The sequence below is a fragment of the Papilio polytes genome, unplaced genomic scaffold (genome assembly GCF_000836215.1).
Source record: "Papilio polytes unplaced genomic scaffold, Ppol_1.0 DF824102.1, whole genome shotgun sequence".
NCBI classification, from domain to species: domain Eukaryota; kingdom Metazoa; phylum Arthropoda; class Insecta; order Lepidoptera; family Papilionidae; genus Papilio; species Papilio polytes.
Genome location: NW_013525102.1, coordinates 3,950,812 through 3,972,227, shown reverse-complemented (window position 1 = coordinate 3,972,227; position 21,416 = coordinate 3,950,812). Strand labels below are relative to the sequence as shown.

The 21,416-nt window shown below is 33.3% G+C and overlaps 1 protein-coding gene across 1 annotated transcript in view; it reads right to left on the bottom strand.

Moving 5' to 3' along the window:
* Window positions 1-828: 828 nt before the first annotated feature.
* Window positions 829-21,416, bottom strand: part of LOC106099629 (protein kinase DC2) — a 28,679-nt gene continuing 8,091 nt past the window's right edge. The window contains exons 2-7 of the mRNA XM_013278225.1: window positions 15,737-15,905; window positions 13,395-13,504; window positions 7,923-8,168; window positions 5,614-5,795; window positions 2,249-2,326; window positions 829-2,087 (exon numbers count right to left, since the gene is read on the bottom strand). Of these exons, the coding sequence (XP_013133679.1) occupies window positions 1,962-2,087; window positions 2,249-2,326; window positions 5,614-5,795; window positions 7,923-8,168; window positions 13,395-13,504; window positions 15,737-15,905 (911 nt within the window). The 3' untranslated portion in view covers window positions 829-1,961. The remainder of the gene's footprint in view (window positions 2,088-2,248; window positions 2,327-5,613; window positions 5,796-7,922; window positions 8,169-13,394; window positions 13,505-15,736; window positions 15,906-21,416) is intronic.

Genomic DNA, 21,416 nt, shown 5'->3' with positions numbered 1-21,416 from the left:
TTACGAATAAGATATGTATTTCAATAAATGTTTAATTCAATGTTTAAGTTACATGTTATTATGTCAATTAGATGTTCTCCAAAGTTTGTTTGTTTTTTTATCAGTATTCATTATATGCTCGTGTCAATGACATACTAATCTTTCACAACTTGATCATAAACTTCTTAGTTATATTAATATCATAAAAAAGCAACCCATATTTTTATTTCATAGTAAAGGAAACATGAATACATAAGTATTTTTCCATGCAGCAATGTACAAGAGAAGCAACAAAATCCCATATTTCATAGGTAAATGCTCAAATAATTCATTATTCAATATAAAATATAGCCTGTAGATTGCAATGCATTAACTATGAATGAGTCAACTCAGTACGCAGATGTGGTATCTGGTTTCGAGCAAATTGAAACATACGCGAAGCAAGCGGCGGCGCGCTGTCTGCTCGCGCTAGTAAAATAAACTGGACTGTGTGCCGTGTGTTAAACGCATAACAGGTGCACCACGATGCCTCTAAATTAAACTAAACTAAACTTATTAATTTCAACATCTAGACGATCCCAACCGTTGCGTTTACACGATCTCAAAAATCAATAGTTTACGTTATAGGGACATTAATCAAAATGTTTCGCCCAACTTTCCAGGCCGGAGTTCCAGCGCTCTGCAATCTGCAATAATGTATGCTTTGTTTATTATATTGACGTCAGCATCGAGAAAACTTCAACATATTCGTTGTATAATAATAAACATTCAGTTTTCATTACTTCTTTAACACAAATCAATGTGTGTGGTAAAATAAACGGCTTTGAATTTTTCAAACAATACATTTATTTCGTGAATATTTACATCGATTTAATCTATTTTATATTATAAACCCTGTTATAATATTATTTAATATTTCGTTTGCTTTAGTACAATCGATTTGCTGTGTATTGTAACATCGAGTTTATCGAATACATCGCAGGGTTATCGTGACTAAAAGGATCACAGAAAACAAAATATGGCGAGACATAAATTACAACTTAATATTCACAAATATTAGCTAGTAATAAATCCACGTATAGTGTGTACCATAAACTGAGTCTCTAAGTTATCTTTACATTGGCTTTGGCTTGATGTCTTGTGGGAATAGGTTTCAAATTATTTGTTTACATATAATGGATACTCCAACAGCAAGCAAGATGGATGATTTATATAACTAAATGATAATATGCCATAAGCCACAATAACAAATAAATACTTATACACTACAAACTTAAATCTACTTAAGTAATACTACTCTTAAAATCACAAACGACGGATTAGAATCCAAGTAAATCGTAAGATAAAACTATTATAAACGCTTAAAATTTTACTAGAAAGCCTTGGAATTGTTATAGTCATAATCTATTTAAATTGATATAAAATTTATAGTGATTGTTTTCATTCAACTAGCTAATTTCTTAAAGAAGTACCTAATGTAATAAAAAAAACTCAAAGATTATGTTTTCATTCACGGGGACCACACTTTATAATTTAAAGTTTGTTGTTTCAGAAAATTTATTTAAATTTCGATTATTGTTGGTATTCTCAAAGGTTTAAATGCAATTTAATATTTCGTACAGTATGTATATGTTGAAATTGTAAACCGTGTATGGACAAATTAACAACAAACTATATGTTACAAAGATTTAAAAAATCACTTAATCCTTTCTTTTCTACACAATACATCTAATGCAAAAAGGAACATAGTTGATATTGTTCTACACATACAATAATGTATAAACCGTAGACACGTTAGTAGTTACTAAACAATTAATATATTAATTTGCAAAATAACAACTTTTGAAAAAAACAAAAGAAGTTAAAACATCTTTAAACATATCCAATTTCCATTTCTATCTCTAATGGCAAATGGCTGTAAATGTTTGCAACAAAGTACAGATTTATAAAGTATTCGAAATCTAAATTATTGTGTAAGTGCATCAAAAGTTAGAGAAGAGTTTGAGTTCGTCCGGGTCGAGCGCACGCGCCGCTTTCCAATCCGTCTCGGGGTACTCATCGAAATTAGATGTGTCTCCTTCGTACGACACCGTAGGCATTATTGGCGGCTGAAAACAAAGGCAAAACACAATGTTTACAGTTAATACATTATAAGTCTAGAGTGCGATGCGCCTCTCACTTATGTCATGCGCAAGTTTAATAAAATACCGCGTAGTAAACTACTAAATATAAATAAAATAAATTAGTAAGCAATCAAGTTTCAAGTTACCTGTAATTTCTTCATGAACACGTCCGCCCAGTCCAAATGCTTGAACCACCTGTGCCTTTTAACGTCTTCAGATCCGCACTGTAACCAAAACAAAGACTGTTTATTTGATATTGTCTAACTATCGCAAACATTTCAGCTGTTACACTTTTTTAATAAAACTATTTATAACAAAAGTTTCTGCATTTCGTACACCACATGTCTGATAAATATAAATGTTATGGATTATTTTTATTCCTATTTCATTATGGTAAACCTACTGAAATATATCTGAGCTTTAACGTATTTAAATTATATTTATTTGCCTGTTTATTATTTACGTCAATAACTATTTGACTATTCGGAATGCAGCAGTTAGTTCAAAACAATAAACATTAACATCAACTTGGGTTTTATTCACATTTTACTAAGAAAATATAAAGACTGCGTAAGAGATTGATTTGTTTTTCCGAAATCGTTACAATAGCTCATATACTTATTCGTTAATTTGTTCAATGAATCAAAGTAGCCATATTATATAAGCAATATTTTATCATAATGCCAGAAGTGAATGGGCAACCATTAGTCGCTCATATCTCATCTGACTTGCCAACTTGTTAGTTACGCAGCAAATAAGCTCTGGTGAAAACTAATGTACGACCGATTTACATACTTAAACGATAGTTGACATCTGTTTTCTATTACATTTTTCATATTTCATTTTATGCAATGTTAAGTTTACTATATACCCATGTTTGACATGAAATGAACTAAAACATAAATGTATTTAGATTGAATTTAGGTTTCTATTATGCCAATGCATATTGAATTTATTTATTAGCACAAAAGCGCAGTTAATAATGTTTAGGTAGAGTGCAGTCTGTTATTATTGGCATTTGCGACGTTCGTTAGCGGCTGGGCGTCGTAAATTGTTATGTTTAAAGTTGAGCGCTACATTTCCGAATCCGTCGGTTGCGCAAGCGCACATTTTACGCAATTCCTTTGGCTTGATTGATTGGTAGTTACTTCGTTTTACCGGCATCGTTTAATGGCGCGAGGGCTGCGATCGTTCGGACTGAATTATTGTTACACTCACGCTGATGTAACTATTGCCCGCTTCTAAATTATAATTTAACGTAGTCGACTAAATGTAACTGTTTTTGAAGTTAAAACAATTGGAAATTAGCCCCTGTAAAATTTTTCTCATACTTTATTCTGGTACAATAAATATGCGATCCAACATGCAAGTAGGTACACCATAGCTTTGGGACAATACAGGACATTAGCACCTGTTCAACAATAGTTACCGCACTAGAAACTCTGACGGTAAGCTGTTCGACCAGTTATACAGTACAGTTACGCAACGGGTTTTGTTGTTTCGTGATATAACGCACATCTGCAACATTGCGGGATTGCGCATAGTCATCTTAGTACTTAGTACATAAAATATGCGATATAATAGATACGTGAAACATAAACTAGTTTTATTTGCAGTTTACAGATGTAGGTTACCTTTGGAAGGCAATAAAATAAAATATTAATTAGATCGAAATTTTCCCGTGTAGAATTAACATAAATTAAACCTTAAAACGGTTGTAACTATAAAACGAATTATTATTTCATAAGTAAAACAAACATTAAACTAACCATTTTATGTGTGTCGTTACCAGAATAAACATCAAAGAAGCAAATTATTATTGTACAAAGCGGAGACGCATTTCGAAATGATTAAGCGGACATAAATCGGCTAGCATGTGAGAGTTATCTCCGTAGACCCCGATTTCTGAGACGACTTGCATTGGGCAATCTGTAAGGTTTCTTTCGACCCAAAAATACGACACTCAAAGAAGAGTTCGTTTGCACGATAACAAAGATGTGACGCTTTTCGACTTAGGTGTATTTGTACAGTGGTTAAACAAAATTTGTGAATTTTAATCGTGGGTCAAACTTAAAATAATACTGTTTGGATAAGATTGATTCATGAAAGTTAGCCCTTTAAAAAAATTAAGGTAATATAACTAAGCTCTTCTAATGTAAGGAGAATTTCCGTGGGGTTTGTAATCAATCAGTCACTACCGTGGATGGATTTGATGTGACCGCCGTCCACCAGACCGATTGCTTTCTAAACATGTGCACGTCGTCGCTTTACCAGCAAAAAGCTCGGTGAAAACCCAATAGCTAGAAACGGTGCTCGTTAACGACAAACATTCCCCTGTGGAAATCTCTCTGTGCTGTATTACCCAGAAATGTCGCGTACTGTACATATGTCGCACTCTCGCACGTGAAACTTGTGACACAAAATTCTCGACTAGAGAAACTTTTACAACTTAACGGTTAATGTGGCATTTCTTCTGCACTTGAAACTTTTGTATGAAAAGAGGCGAATGAAAATGGCGTTAGACTCAAACTGCGATGTAAATTGCAATCCGGATATCTTATTCAACCTCAAATGTCAAATATCATCGCATATTTTCGATCGGTCCTCATTCTCCCTATTTAAATACATAATTTAGCTCTCAGTGTTTTTCATTGTCAATGTAATAAGGTACAATGTCATGGTAATGAAATGGGTTCTCATGTTACCTTTCTTGACCACATGAAATACAGTAACAGTGGACGGCTAAAATTTATATCGTTTACTCTTAACAGATTCCAATACTTCCTAAGATATTAATTAAACGTAAATTATACTGATAAAAGTTTTTGTTGTCTTTAAAAATTAGTCGCTTCAATAAACTGGTATTTATACTCTTTGTTCTAATTTCATTACTACCAACATTCCGACAACACGCTACTTAAGTAATCGCGTGCCGCAATCAGGCTAGTTGTTAACCAAATAGTTGGACTAACAACATTAGAAATGAAAACGAACCACTCTTCAACATGGAAGTTGTCGAGCGCAACATCAGATGCTAATTATGGAGTTTCTGGACAACAGCCAAAGACTTTGGGGAAAAGACGCAAATGTTCTTTCAACAAATATTATTTTAGACCAAATAAAAAGCAAACATTTGAAATTATAAAAAAAAAAGATTTCAGTGCTTTGTCTTCGTTATTAAAAAAAACGATGAAAGTTCTTACAAATAATATAATACTGGCCATAATTAGGGTGATGTTATGGAAAAAAGAACTAAGAAACTTATGCGATATTTCAAATGTAACGATTGCATTATTATTTTGTAAAATAATGAAGATAAATGCAGACAAGACGCAAACAATGTTTGAAATATAAGAAATTAAGACAGTGATTAAAATAAAACGCGCGGCCGATGGATGGATCGGAAGTGCAACAGGTCGATGTGTTTGTTTAATTTGTTTAGCTGAGAAGTTTGGTTATTTGAGATCTCGAATTAAATATTTCTACAGCGAATTATGTGTATGAAACCAACCTTCATATTTCCGAGCCTTTTTGTTCTGTCTTGCACTAAGAGCTTCTTGATAAGGTCCTTGGCAATGGGGTCGAGGTGGCGCGGCCAATCAACTCGACCGTTAAGGATTTTCTCATATATGCCAAACGGGTTGTCATCGTAAAAAGGCGGGTAGCCGACTAACATTTCATAAATAAGCACACCTGGAAAAAGATACACATCACTTTAATACAAATATTTCATACATTATTCGCGTATAATTCGAAAAAATAAATACAATATGATAAATTCGATACACGTTAAAGACGAAAGTGTGGATGATTTGAGAAACTCATAAACAAACATTGAAGATTTAATTAACTATTATTATCATTAGCCTTTGCTCGCTGCTTCCCTTAGAAATTCTACAAATAATTATGTTTTTAAAGTTAATAATAATTTGCGATTGATTTAGCGAACCATTATTATTTCAACCGATTTTCATAAATATGATACTGATACAGGTCAAGTAAATAGGGTTATAGAGAATACACCAGATAGAGTATGTTATCTTACTAACTTATTTTTTTGTTGTCTCTTAACTCCCGATATTGTTAGGTAAAATACAGATATAATGAAAAGAGAATTAAATAGTAAAATTACATGACATGGTAGCATAACTGTTTCATAGTTCACAAAGATTTTAGCAGGTGCTTGTAAATGCAGCTCAATGGCAGTTCACGAAACGTAGGGCGTCGCAAGCCCTGCACCCATAAATTATATCTAGGCGCAATTATAACTTTGGCACGCTCTAGCGAATTTGTGCAATGGACAAGCTCATATATCACCTGAACATTAAATAATTGTAATGTAAACATAACATTTATATGTCACCACGTTCTCAGCCCGAGTTGAGACAACAAACAACAAACCCTTCGCAAACAGTTATAATGATATCGTCTACTACAATGGAATTAATTATAAATATATCACAGATAGTTTCTAATTTTTGACCGACTTCCCAAAAGAAGGAGGTACTCAATTCGTCAATATGTTTTTTTTTTATGTGTGTTACGGCATAACTCCGCCGCTAGTGGACCGATTTTGATAATTCTTTTTTTATCCGAAAGGTAATGCTTGCAGGTGGGTCCCAATTTTTTTGATTGATTTTTATTTGTTTGTATTTTAATTGTTGATGAGTTTCTGTTACTTTTTGATCAGTGGTTTGCCCATACTTATTTTTGTTTTTATTTTTCATTAAATTCCACAATTAACAAGACGAGTTTTTTTTTAAACACAAGATACAATGACCTAAGTAAATATACCCTTGGCTATCGCAGCCAAAATCTACAGAAACAAACAAGTCACTAAGCCAGTTGTATTGAAACAAGAAGAGAAAAAAAATAAACGCGTTATCGAATAAAAAAGCGATAAAAATGATTTCGACCTTCGATTTAAAAACGAAAATCGCGTGACTCGACTGATGCGGGCATCCAAATAAATCGACAATGAAAACATCAAATGAAAATCAACCTACTTTACTCTTAAAATATAGTCGTAAAAACATGTTTAACATAAAACTCAAATAAAATTTGTTTTCCTTAAGGAACATTCTAACCAACTTTTACTCGTTCATCGCATGTGGTGTGTGTAACGAGTAGTAAGACCTAAATATATCCTATAGGATAGATACCAGGTGAAAATCGGACAAGTAAATAAAGGAATACTGTTTTACCGACAAGCTGTCACATCATCGACATGGTAATTTTAAGTTTGGCAACCAAACGCAACAAGTTGCCAAATAGGTCGAAACTTTAAAAGCTTAAAAAAGACACGTTCATTAAACTTCCCGGAACTGAAAAGCGGATTAAAATAACAAAGTTTAAAAATATCAACAGGCATACGTACATTTGAAGATTTATTCAAAAATATTTCACTTTCACACAGTATCCATTTCGTCGTAAAATATAAATGAAAGACATTTAAAACTCCTTTCCCTATTCACATGAATGTTTGTAACATTTACATATAAAGTTAGTAAAATTTAACATGGCTATAAAATATATTGCTAATATCATTGAAACTAGGTAGCAATAACATTGTAACTAAAGTCAATTTAACGGACCCGGTTCTAACTGAATCTAGCTTTTACATATCGTTTCGATCAGTTACAGCATTTACAAGCAACTGCAACCTTTATCCGCTTTTCCAACACCTATTTGATTCGTTATGTGTTTGTAAGTTTCTTAGTATCACGTTTATTCATATAATATCAATATTAAGACCCCTTGTGCTTGACATTGATGATAACGGCATCGTAAATTAGTAATGTATTATTTAAATATACCAACCTAATGCCCACCAGTCAACAGCTTTATTGTGCCCCTTGCTCTGTATAATCTCAGGTGCCAAGTACTCCGGTGTTCCACATAACGTCCATGTCCGATCTGTTAGTTTCTTTGCGAAGCCAAAATCGGTTATCTTCAAATGTCCATCTTTAGCTAGCAACAGGTTCTCAGGTTTAAGGTCTCGGTACACGATGTTTCTCGCATGTAGGTACTCTAGCGCCGATACGATCTCTGCCGCGTAAAAGTTACCTGCAACAAAGAATTAACTTTTAACCTTAACTAAAATTTTTGACTTTCGACCTCATTTAACATTACGGACATTTAACTTACAAGTGAAATTATAAAAAAAAATTATTCTTATACATGAATGTATATTGTTTGATGTTATTTTAAAGAACTGCGTATCTCTATGCGGAATAAGGCATTGCAGTGCACCCGAAGCGAGCTTGACTGAACACTTTTTTCTCGACTCACTTTTTCGCAACTAATTTATACACTGGGATCGTTCACTTTAGTCAGAATAATATCCAATGACGTGCTCTAAACAATATTGTTCCAAGTAATTTACTAACTCTTACAACGTTGTCAAAAATATATTTGGCACGTGAATATTTTCCGCAAGCTTCACGCGGAAATGTTTCTGAACGACATCTTGTATTATAGAATTGCTATCGTATACTGACAAGGGATTACTATTATATGGATTAAGGAGACTGGAACTGTATCAATTGGTACAAATCAAGATATCGTATTTATTTTAGTGTTCATAAATTCAAAGTAAATTAGCGAGGCGTCTGAGTGCTCGCGCGTCACTTTGTATCTTATTATTAGTAGCGTTTGTCTACGAGGGCGACGGCGCCGCGGGAAAGCTCCGATGTGAGGTGACGTAAATGAATTCACAAAACACTCGATTGAATTATTCGAGCTGAAAGCAATCAACATTCGCAGTCGTGTAAAATTGTTCATTCGATTTTCAAATGGAATTTCGTCCTTCAATACGAGTGTGACGAATGTATTCGCCGATAAAAATATGCTGAATTCAATAAATTACTTTTCAACTTTTTTACTACGTAAATTTGGACACATATTGTGCAATCATTAAATAGACATCATTTTGTTTTTTTTTACTACACTCACTTGTTAATAAACAGTGTAAAATGTTTTAAGTAACGGCAATTCTTTATCTGTAGGGTTTGTGTTTCACTTTATGTTTCAAATTAAAATATCAATGATCTGTATCAGTCTTTCAAAAGACATTTTGATTCATATCCGTGGCGATGAATGTTGCCTTTACATCGGATATGATTTTTAACTGAGTCGTGTTTTATTTTAGTGTTATTGTATACGTAAACATATATATTTAGGTATTCGAATGTATCCTAGACATCGTCGAGAAAAATGATGTCATGCGACGCTTCCATAGCAGCCGAGGTTACACCGCCCACTGCCCACCGCCTGCTGAATCATTCACTCCAGCTCCATACACGTGAACCTTCATTTATAAAGCGTTCTGATTATTTATATAACACCAAATGACATAAATCAGAGAGATTATTTAGAAAGAACTTGTCAAAACTCATACTTTTAGCTGACATACTCAAAGACATTTAAAGGTTACTCGCGCAGTTACTTACTGTAGATTTAAATTTATCAAATATGATATATCCGAAAATAGTCGGATGTGTTATCTTAATTGTATTGTCGGATATTAACAGACTGTTGTCGGATTTCACATAAATCTACTACACACTAATCTAATTCATTATTATTTTGATTGTGTAGAAATATGAAAACAAGAAACTTTCAATTACTTCGCTGGCCTCTTGCTACTGTAAATGTATTTCCTATGCATCGAGTAACTCCGGATATAACCCGACTAGTAATATCAATACTTTGGATTTATAGAAATTTAATTCAAGTTTTACTGATTTATTCATTATTTGAGAGAAAGTCTCTTCATATGTCAGTCAAGTACAAATTATGTCTTTACAATATATTCAATTTGAACATCTTCAATGTAGCACTTTAAGATATTTAAGAATGTTTTCTTATATTGGTAACTCTTTAAATTTATATAAGTAAAATAAGATAAACACTAGCTATCCATCATATTTCATTGACGAGAAGTCAAAAAGGCAAAGAACTCTCAATCAGTATGCCATTTTTTAGCTTATCTTGACATTGGCACCTACGAGTTACATTTGCTCATGTTATCAGCCAACACTCTGATGCAATGTGCTGAGAGAATAGCGATCTTGCCTCGTGCCACGGACAACTTTATCGCCTACAAATATGCAAAATCAAAATGTAAAAAACATTAGACAGATGTTACTAAAATATGCCCTAGAGTTTATTTAATTGATTCCCAGATGTTTAAACATATGAAAAATGTAATAATTTCCTACTTAGTGTAATTAGATTTATTAATTAAATTGTTAATAAACAAGAATGGTTCTTTAATTGCGAATCCTTACTATTATTTAAACATCATTTGTATAACGTATTTTAATTGCGTCGTATGTTACAGCTACAATCTGGTTAATAATCATAAAAACATTTATGAAAGTAAAATTCATTTAAGAGCCCAACACTTTAAACGCTGCAATTACCGGAAGACATAACCCACTTGAAGATCCGCCCGATGCCATTTGGTATTTGTCGTAACATGCTCGATGTATGTTTATTACTTTTAGTTCCGTTAGTAAATACGTATTCCTTAAAATTTTACTATCTCTAAATTAACAAACTCGTGGAAACGTGTATCGTTTACAATTTTTTTTTTAAATATATCACTAATATCAACTTATATGGTTAAGAGTATTAGGGCCTGTTCCATCAAATTGTAAATTGTCTGATAACAATTCACAGTGTAAAATATGTATGTGACGGAAATATCGGATTTTGTTCTCTTATCTGACAGTGACGTCAAACTTAAACTATCTGAGCTTCTATCAGCCAGTAGTGGAACAGTCCCTTAGACTTATAGAAAAAAGAAATAAGACATTTAGATAATAAGAGTCAGTATTTTATCATATTAGCAAGGCTAGAAAATCAAAATTTTCATATTGAAATTATGAATCACCTCAATGTTTTAAAACTAGCGACCTCAGATGAATAATGTTTTTGTTTCAATTCAAAGTCGTTTGGGATTCATCTGCGTCAATGCGTACCGTACGTGTGGGTTTATAAGTTGACAATGACGTACTTCGAGCAATTATCAAGCGGAAGCAGATTGATTTTTAATTTACGCCCAATGGCATTTCAGTAAACAACGATTACCCTTAGCTTTCGATACATGCAATTTATTTAGAGGCATTTATAGCCCACTAGCTATCGCCGAGTTCAAAAAACAAAAGTTAGTAGCCTGTATCCTTCCAAACAAATTTCATCGAGATCCGTTCAGCCGTTTAGGCTACAAACACTAACAAGCATCCATCCATACATCCATCTAAACTTTCGCATTTATAATATTAGTAAGATGCATAATAAATAATCTGACTAGCGTAGTAGACATAAATTACCTCAATGCATTTAAACACAAGGTCCTGCATTCCAAATGCTTACAAATGACAGGAAACGGCAAAATGGTAAACAGCAAATTTATCTGGGAAGCAACCCTGATTCGACCCTATAGTATCATTTATGCTCATTGCTCACGGATATCAAATAGACGATAGATTCACAGAGATAGACTAAAAATTCATGTGAATATTAATGCGAAATAGTATAACGCAATTATAATTGCACCTCTGCTATTGATGAGTTATGCGTTATACTGCAGTTTGTAAACAACAGTTATGTTGATGCGTCGCATATGTCGACTGCTACGGTACTGACATTCCATCAGGCGCTCTCATAAACTATGTTTGCGGTTCAATATTATGAATCCGTAACAATACATATTTATACAAAGTATATCAATAAAAAAGCCATAAACAATTTTAATGATCGGCATGAATTGATATCGCAGTAAAAACCAGATGGAATAAAATCTAGTGGGTAACGACTGAAAAATAGCGCAGTTTGATGGACGCGAAGTAGGCGTCGCGTCGTCTGGCGCGGCCGGCTCTACAGTTTACAATATTAACGCGTATCTGTTATGATATACCAAAGTGAGTTTGCAATTTGAGACATTAACAGCGAGCGGCCGACACAGAAGCCGACCAGTCTCCGCCGTCGCGTCATTGACCGTCTATTTCGGTACTCTATGTCCTTTCTCCAGAAATACCATCTCGAGTAGATTTACACGAAAATTAATAATGTTCGCTCGCCTAAATCACTATCCGAAAAGGACACGTCGAAGGTCTGGTTTATATCAAAAGGAACTATTTTGGATAAATTATGCAGTTATTCCTTGTAACATTGAAATAATGGATTATCGAGAATAAAATATACACCTAAATTTCTGTAATACGAAAATGTTAGCGATTTGCTAATGATTTCATACTGTACTCTTTGTTTTTTTTTTTTTTATTAAAATTCCTATATTTGCAGGAAGGTCACTTCCATATCCTAATGACACACAATGGCATTTCCGACTGTAATCCTGTTTACATAAATTGTTACTTGCATGTACTTTATTAACTAAAGTACTACATAACTCGATTGTTTTAAAACGTAAGATTTATTAACAAGTAAAATTTTCCAGTTGCTTTTGTTCTTGTTACAGATTTTTACAGGTCTATAAAAACAATAACTATCAAACATAATATAAGTGTAGTAATCTCATAACGAGATCATAAATTCTGATAAACGTAGTTTCTTTGTTAGAAAAAATGTTATTCAATTTTTATTACAGACAAAGATAAGCTTCGATGTGAGTTTTAAAAACTTTTCTAACAATTATTCGACGTGAAAACACAAATCGGAGCCAAATACATGTAGTCCAATGTTACCAGAATAAAGTGTTAGCTGGACAAATCGCGCTCACTTGGCACCGCCTGAAAACTATCACGTCGCTAAATAAATCACCGTGCGCAGAGAAATTGGACGCGCACTTGATTTATGTATTTGAAATGTTTAAAAATATACCAATATACGAAATTAAGAGATTTATTATATTATTATTTAAAATGTTATAATTGCAAATCGAGCGAATGTAGTCCACTTAGATGCGACATTATAGAAACAAATCAAGTTGTATAAAAAGTTTATTGTTTACTTGTTATCTACTTTTATCGAGAGTATATTTACATTTAAGCAAATGTATGCATTACTTGAATTTAATACATACATTTATGTTAACTAAATGTTTAATTTACATACTAAATAGTAAACGTTTTAAGTAATTATTTTTGTTATTTAAAACATTATTCTTAAACTATAACAGGCCACCTGCTCCAAATCTTTTCAGATTTACTGCAAAGTCATGTTCGAAATCACCAAACTCGGGGCTTTAGACATTGTTTAGCAGTCGATCAAGGTCCAAGATATTTGATAAATGTAAAATACGTATAGGAAAAAAGTAATAATTACCTATGCTATTACTGAATCTGCCAGCGTTCCTCAGGTAAGAGAACAGCTCGCCGCCGCACACGTACTCGAACAGCATGTACAGGCAGGAGTCATCGTGGGTCCACCATCGCCTGACAAACAACATATTACATTAACAGTTCCAATGACACTCACATTTTCTAAATAGGCTTAATAGACATTGCGTTATCCTAAACAAGATCACCTAAAAGTCGTAATTACATAATTTCAAAACTGTTTTTCTAGCCTAATCGAAGCTGCAGAGTACAGGACGACGCAATTTATATAGTTTTTTCTAAATTACAGCTGTCAGATGTAACAAAAACAAAAGTAAATAAAGCAACATCCAGTTAAACTTTGTGTCTAACAAAGCTGTCTACAAGTATGAAATGATATGATGTGACATTGCAACAGTATAGCTGTCAATACGCCAATAAATGTCTGTGGCAAAGCTTGTCACGGACTTGTGCCAGACCGCTGTCAGCGACACGCGACAGTTCTGATAGTCACACTCACACGCTGACCGTACTTTGAAATAACGCCTTCGAATATCACGAACCTAATTGTTGGAAACATTTAGAAATGAAATCATGCCATTTTTAATTTTTAAATACGTAGTCGCAAAGTGCGGCGTCGGAAAAACGCTCATCAAATGTAAATATTACTAACTTGCGTTCGCCAGCGCCTTAGACCGCGTGGAATTAAAAAAAGACAAAAGCAGGTAGCCTATGTGTTCTTCCAGTCTATCCTCTCCATACTTGCCAAATTTCATCAAAATCCTTACAGAAGTTTAAGGTGCAAACTCTAACAAACATCCAGCCATCCATCTAAAATTTCGCATTTATAACATTATGTTAGATGATGTAAGAGCGTGATAGATAGGACAAAATAGTGTTATTTATTAGAACCTTTGATGTTAAAATGTGGTACTTAATACCAACTGAGATAAAATGATAATTATTTTCTATTTATGTATTTCGTGTGAAATAGTTTAGTTATACTTAATTTAACCTTCGTAGTGGTGACGTTTAGTACTGGCAGCTAAAATGTAAAAGAGGTATAAAAAGACCCTTCCGGTCAGAACACTCTCTCTTCCGTGGAGTCAGTGTAGCCAGTGGACTTTCGAGGAGCGGACCATGGGCCTGACCATGGAGAGTTAAGTAACCTATTTTATATTCACTGTAATACCTCTTAATAAATAAATGTAATAACCTTACCATTTGTACAAAGCTATTTTGTATATAAAAGTATATATGGGTTGTTGGACAAGTAATGTCAATCATGACAATTATGTAAATTGCATTTTATAATTTGTATTGGTTAATACTATTTATGAGGTCTCTATAATATTGTGTTGTTTTACTAATTGAATTAATGAATATATGCTTTATAAAGTTGCTTGTTGTTTCTATTCATATCCAGGTTTGCCTCACAAGGAAATGGTTAGCTGTCACTTTCATTTATTAACAGACGTCCATATTTAATATATTCCCATACAACTTCAAATGATTCTTGAAACTAAATTAGATGTTTGACTCTCTAAATTACTGTAGTTGTAGCATTTACTTATTGAATCTGAGTACGATTCTAACAAGCGCGTAGGTGACAAACATTTAGTTTTAATCGTATAGATAGAAGGCAATAATCATTTAATATAAATGATAAGTACCCTAGCTATCATTTTATGACATGTTCGATGGTAGACATAACAAATATACAAAATAGAAATGTTTGGCGTCGCGCCGGCACTTCCTGCGCACTCGGCACACGGCACACCGCACACTACGCACGATTGACGTGACACGTGCCCAGCGCGACATGTTGCAGTCACAACAAACATGGTAGTCTACTAAAATAACACTGCCATGACGCCTATAGAAATTATATCTCCATAATTATCTTTAACAGCGGTAAAGCCCGCTTTAACATCTTCGCACGAAAGGGTCGGCTCGCCCGGTGTAATACCACGACCACACAGAAGACAAGCATGAAATGGTAGCAATTCCGCGTTTCGTCTGATGAGTGTGGTTCCGGTGGCCCAATTTTAGTCCCTTTCCCGTTTCACCCTTTTCTAATAAGGAAAGGATTGGATGGGAAAGTGGATTGGTGGAGGTGACACATAGGAAGGGGAAATAGTATCTTTATGTGCGTCTACTCTTCCGTTGATTTAGGGTAGGCAACACATCTGCAATTGATGATGTCTGTAGGCAGTGGTGGCTTCGCCATTTCGGTGGGCTTAGGTGGCAGCTTGCTCGTTTGCCACCTTATTGTTATACAACACGATAAGAAGAACCCCCTAAATCATTATATTTTTTAAACAAAGTGTAAAACAAAGGCATACTTACAGATTAACGACAAAGGGGTGATTAACTTCAGCGAGTATGTTTTTCTCGTTCATGACATGATCGACTTGCTTGAGGCGAATTACGTCGGCCATGGACAGTATCTTCATCGCCAGGTACTCGTCCGCTGCCTTGTCCCGGCATAAGCACACTCGCCCGAAGGTACCCGTACCTAGAACAAACAGTTTTTCTTATAAACACCACAATTTCTATACAAATTTTTAAGATAGAACTACATATTTATAGCTGTTCAATAAATATTGAACAATATTTATATATTGACAAGGAATTATTTCAAAGATTTGCAGAATTTGTAACATAAATGTTTTCCCCTGTCCTAAAGAAACACCAACCTGTTTATTTTTAAAGATGAGAACACTTAAAATGTTTTTATTGCGATGTAGAGTAGACTAACTGGGGTATTTCATCTTGTGAATCATTTAAGAAAACATATACAAATCAATAGTTCCTGGAAATGCGAATTGAAATATTTGTATCATCTTTTTCCTCTATGCTAATGGCCGATTTCCCAACTACATTTAACCATTCGTTAGTGATATTGGTTCGATAACTTCATAAAATGTGTTTCAGAACTTGAATTTTACTTCATTGAAACTTCGGTCCACCTAACACTAATGAATTACTAGGTAATGATAAATGGACACTTCAACAACCCAGCATCAAGAATGTGAAATGACCGAAACAGCAACATATTATTTAATTCATTGACGAACGAAAGTAAAAGTGAAGACACTCTTCTTCTTATATCTTTTATTGCTCCTCATGTTAAAAGTTTAGAAAATCAAAAATGAAACATATTTTCGGACACTCGCGTACTCTATTACGTCCTTCTACTAAAAATTAACAACTGTACGTCTAAGAGTACGTATCTTGTAATAACAAATAGTCAAGAGCGCCAGCTATCGTTATTTAAAAACCTTAGTTCGATTTAAAAATAATGATACTCATAAACAACTCACGGAAGGGCGAAGGTCTTCAGTTAAAACAACAATCGATTACAAGAGATTATTCGTTCTTAGAAAAACCGATTAAAATATCACTCACTAGAAAATTACTCGCTTGTCGTTATTGTGGAAAACTAACACACTACAATTAATTTTGTTAAAATATAATTATCTCGATGTATTAAATTGAGCTTTCAGAATTTTATTGAAATAAAAGTTATAAGTATCTCTTAGTTGTGAATTATAGCTATATTTGATTTGTGTTTTAATTGAATAATTCATGTCTGATTTATAAATTTACAGTCAATACTTTGGACCGAAATCGTTCAACTAAAACCGCAGTAAAACATTACAAAAACCCCGCAAGTACATTTTCCATTTTCAAAGGTCTTATTATGATTTATTTTATAATCTTTATCGCACTTACTGTCTTAAAATATTTGAATTCAAAACCTTCAATCCATACAGCATGTACGAAACAGTGTATACACAAACCCGTTCATTTCCATTACAAACATAAGCCTCTTGACCTAAACCCAATTAATTTGTTTGTATTTCTAGCAACACTTGTTAATCCGAGGTGGCGTGTGACGCGCGAGGGTTTCGTAAGTCTACAGCGGGTAAATTTATTTCTACGTCCCGTTGCGCAAGCCAGGTGGCCCGCAGCGATCGCCTCACCAACACTGGCGGCAACCGACTTCATATGTCATTTCATAAGACTAATATAAAAGTAATAACTTTAATTAAATTAGCGAACATCCGCTGGTACTGAAAATTTAGTTAATTACATATCCCTTCAAAACTTACAACGCAATAAACATTCGTTACACATGTATATGTATGTACCATTAAAAGAAAACATCAAAACCATAGTGTATTTTTAACAGCAGAGCCACTTGAGAGGGAAAACGTTTCGGTTATAAAGCCTTCACTCAAAAAGGGAATAATATAAATCAAACAACATGATGTGGGCGTTCGTTCAATGACCGCCGGCCACTCAGCACAACCGGACTTTGGATGAGCACATTTCACACGCAAAAAGGCATTGCTTAGAATGTTTCCGCTTGCTGAAGTCGTAAGTAGTCGTAGTCGTACAACGACGTAATAAGAAACAAAATAATTTTTCATAACTTTTATAACTTAGCAAGAAATCATATTACAGTCTTCCATATTAAAATATGTAATGAGGATTGAACAACAATCGGGAGCAAACATGTATATAAACATACATAGAAGCAATACATGATATGGCGAATGTTATTTTTTTTTACATCAATCACCATTTTTAAAAGAACATGATTAGCGCGTGAGCTCATCATCGCTGCCCACGCTACCTAATAACAGTAAAACTGGCTGAATTGGTCTACTGGCTCATATACACTGTGACCAAAAGCAAAGTCGCGTCGGTCACCGGTTCGACCACTTTCACTGATGTAAACATAACGCACTCCGACTGGTTCGCGCCGTTTACGTCACGACGGCACTTCGATTACGCATTACACTTTGATATTTACGTTTTACAAAGAAACAAATAAATTTTAAATGTTCTCTTTTCTCAGTATTTACAAAAGTTCCCAGATTTTTATTGTTTTTAGTTGTTTTAAGCAACAATATCGTGTTTCTGATTTATAGCTGTTAAACCACAATCGAAAAACAATTGCATCGAAAACATGATTTTTGCATGTTAGAATTAGTGAATTTACATACGATCAAAGGCACACTCCTATAGTGACAGTCAGGTAACATATGAAAGAACGTTGAAATGTAGTCAAAAATATTAATCTCAGTTGTGAGTGTTGTTATTCAAAACTTTTTATAACATCTATTTATATCGTAAGTTTTTTTCTAAACATCATAATAAAAACAAAATATTGTCCACAAGCCGCATCCACGCACGGTCGAGCGATTCGACTCAGTTTTATCGCAGTAAATTGTCTCATTATACGAGTATTGTTGACATTGAACGTTAACAATATCAATTTGAATGTCACGAAACCTAATTAAGTCACGTATTTAACACCATAAAAAGTTCGTTCACATTTATATCGGCTCCGGTCGGCGGCGAATTCGTAACGAATATGCAACAAAATGAAATAAATAGTCATGCAAAAATCATGATTACTAGATATAGAAAAAGAAAAATTTGTAATATAAATAAAAAGCCTTCCTGAATTACATTCACAATATGTTTTTTACAGATTAAGTACGTATATATTTGAGTTTTAAAATAACAAATAATACTTATTTAAGAACTATTTTATATCTTTCTTACTATTACGTTTTATTCCATGTTGTAACATCTAATTATGAGCGATGAGTAACTTTACGAGTATAATAAACCCAAATATTTAAAAATACAAGACACGCGTTAACTGCCTGCGATTTATTTTAGTTTCATTTAATACTAAAAGCTCTTTACAACCGAAGCCTTGTTCTACATTTATAATAAATGAAATGGAATTATTAACTCCCAGTTACATAGACAGAGTTGAAGGACACAATGTTGTAAAACCCTAGCCGTTTTAAAATCTTCAAACATTGTTGTAAGGTTTCGGTCACGGCCTGTCTCCTCTAGCAATCATACAACAATGACTTAAATTAAGTAATAAACTAAATCATATAACTCAATGCAATTAAATTTGACTGCTATAGAATCTGACAAATGAAAAAATACGGTTAGTTTCGTAAAGAGTAATGGCTCAGTAGTTAGCGCTTTACTTCGTTGCCAAAGTTATAGAATTGATGTCGAAATTATTTGATTTTTCTCAAGACAGTTTTTTGTTCTGTAAAAAAACTTAAAATGGCATAATGAAATAACATATAGGACATAATAGAACAAATAAATCTAGGAAGTTACTAAACACTCATTATACTAAAGAATTGATTATTAAGATTCAGTACACGGTGTAGTCAAATATTTTACCACATGATTTACTACCGCAGATTGCCAAAAGTTAAAAAGAAAATGTTATGTAAGAAGTCTTAAATTCTTCAACATATTTTACGTGAGTTAAACCAGAAGTTTTGTAAAATATTAAATAATTTTATATTGCTACTTCCACATATAAACTTTTAGTATCCAAGTCTTGGTACGTAAATGTTTTACGTAATACCATTCACATCTAAAGCCCTACTAAATTCCTTGGATAAGAAAGGTGGTCGAACCAAGGTTAAGATATTTGTGATATAGCAAGCTCGCAATGTTGAGACAATTGGAAACAAAGAACCCTGTGTAATGCTACGAAACGTTCAGAAGACCAATTTAAAAAATATATCAGCCAAATTTAGCCAAGCTCTTGGGGGTTTAAGTACAGATAAATAGATTCCTAAATAACAATCTATATTTGCACATGATAAAAGTTATCATATTTACTTAAAGACTTACTTGCTCTCGAATTCAGTAGATTTTGAATTTACTATCTTCACCTTCGGTAAACCTTAGATATAAGTGTAATACATATGTCACCTCAACAAATAAGTAATGCGAAGTCAAAGTTTTGTTTAGCTACTAGATATTTCTTTTGTCACCAAGTTGATTGTACATTCACAGCAATCATCATGAGTTGTCTCATTAAGCGAACAATATTAGTTTCTTTACAGTGCTTCTTTCACCATTAAAAATTCAAGATTTAAAATTTTTTTCATCATTAAAAAGCTACCTTATCTGTGAGTAACATAGACTATATAATTTATGTTTTACGCATTATTCAATTCTACGCGGACGAAGTCGCCAGCAAATGGTAACTAGTAAGTTATATTGCACATCGAACTAAAACATCAAAGATCTAAAGCAGTATAAGATGATTTTTTAATAATTATTGACACGGTATTACCCATTCGGGTGAGATCAAAGCATTATACTCGTATATCTTATTGTTGTAATCTCTGTAGTCCTGACAATGTCAATGGCTGGAGATACTATTTAATACATATGCAGTGTCTCTTATCGACAAAGTTATCGCGTTTGCATACTCGTTTAACCACCAGCCATGGAGACTTATTATTTGCCAGTTACTATTTAAATGTTCCTTCAGTCTACAAGAAATTATTATTATTCTTAAGCTTGGTTAAAAGTCTATTTACAATCGTCCGTATGTTTCACATAAATAATCCTTTACACTAATGATTATTAATTTGCAACATTTATTAATAGTATTCACAAACGGATTGTCAATGACGTATAATGGTTGAATTAATAATAAACAATACACGATCGGAATACAAAGCCAGCTGTTAGCGCTCGACTCGCGGCATCGTAAATCATAATGAGCTTTACAACTTACCTCTATACAATTAATACAAATTGAACATTTCGATATCTTAATAGCTCTGTGATTTTAATTGTTTAAGTAGTTAACTAGTAATTTTACCCACGATATTATTCAAACGTTTGTTCTTAGTCATAACAGATTGAAAAGATTTCTTTAGTTAAAAAACTATAACGAAGTACCCTTGAACCTAACGCCAATGACTTTAACCACGAAAATATTCTAAATTATAAATAATTCCTCACTATATTATATTTTGTATAAAACAAACTCATCTAAAATAATATACAATCTAACAGTCGTGTTTTTTTAAGTTATTTTATTTAACCTATTGTAAAAACAGTATTCGTAGTAACGTCGTACCTTAGTTTATAGAAGAAACTTCAAACAGAAACCCGACATATTGCCAATAAACAAAACGGCGTTAACATACAAATGACAAATAATATG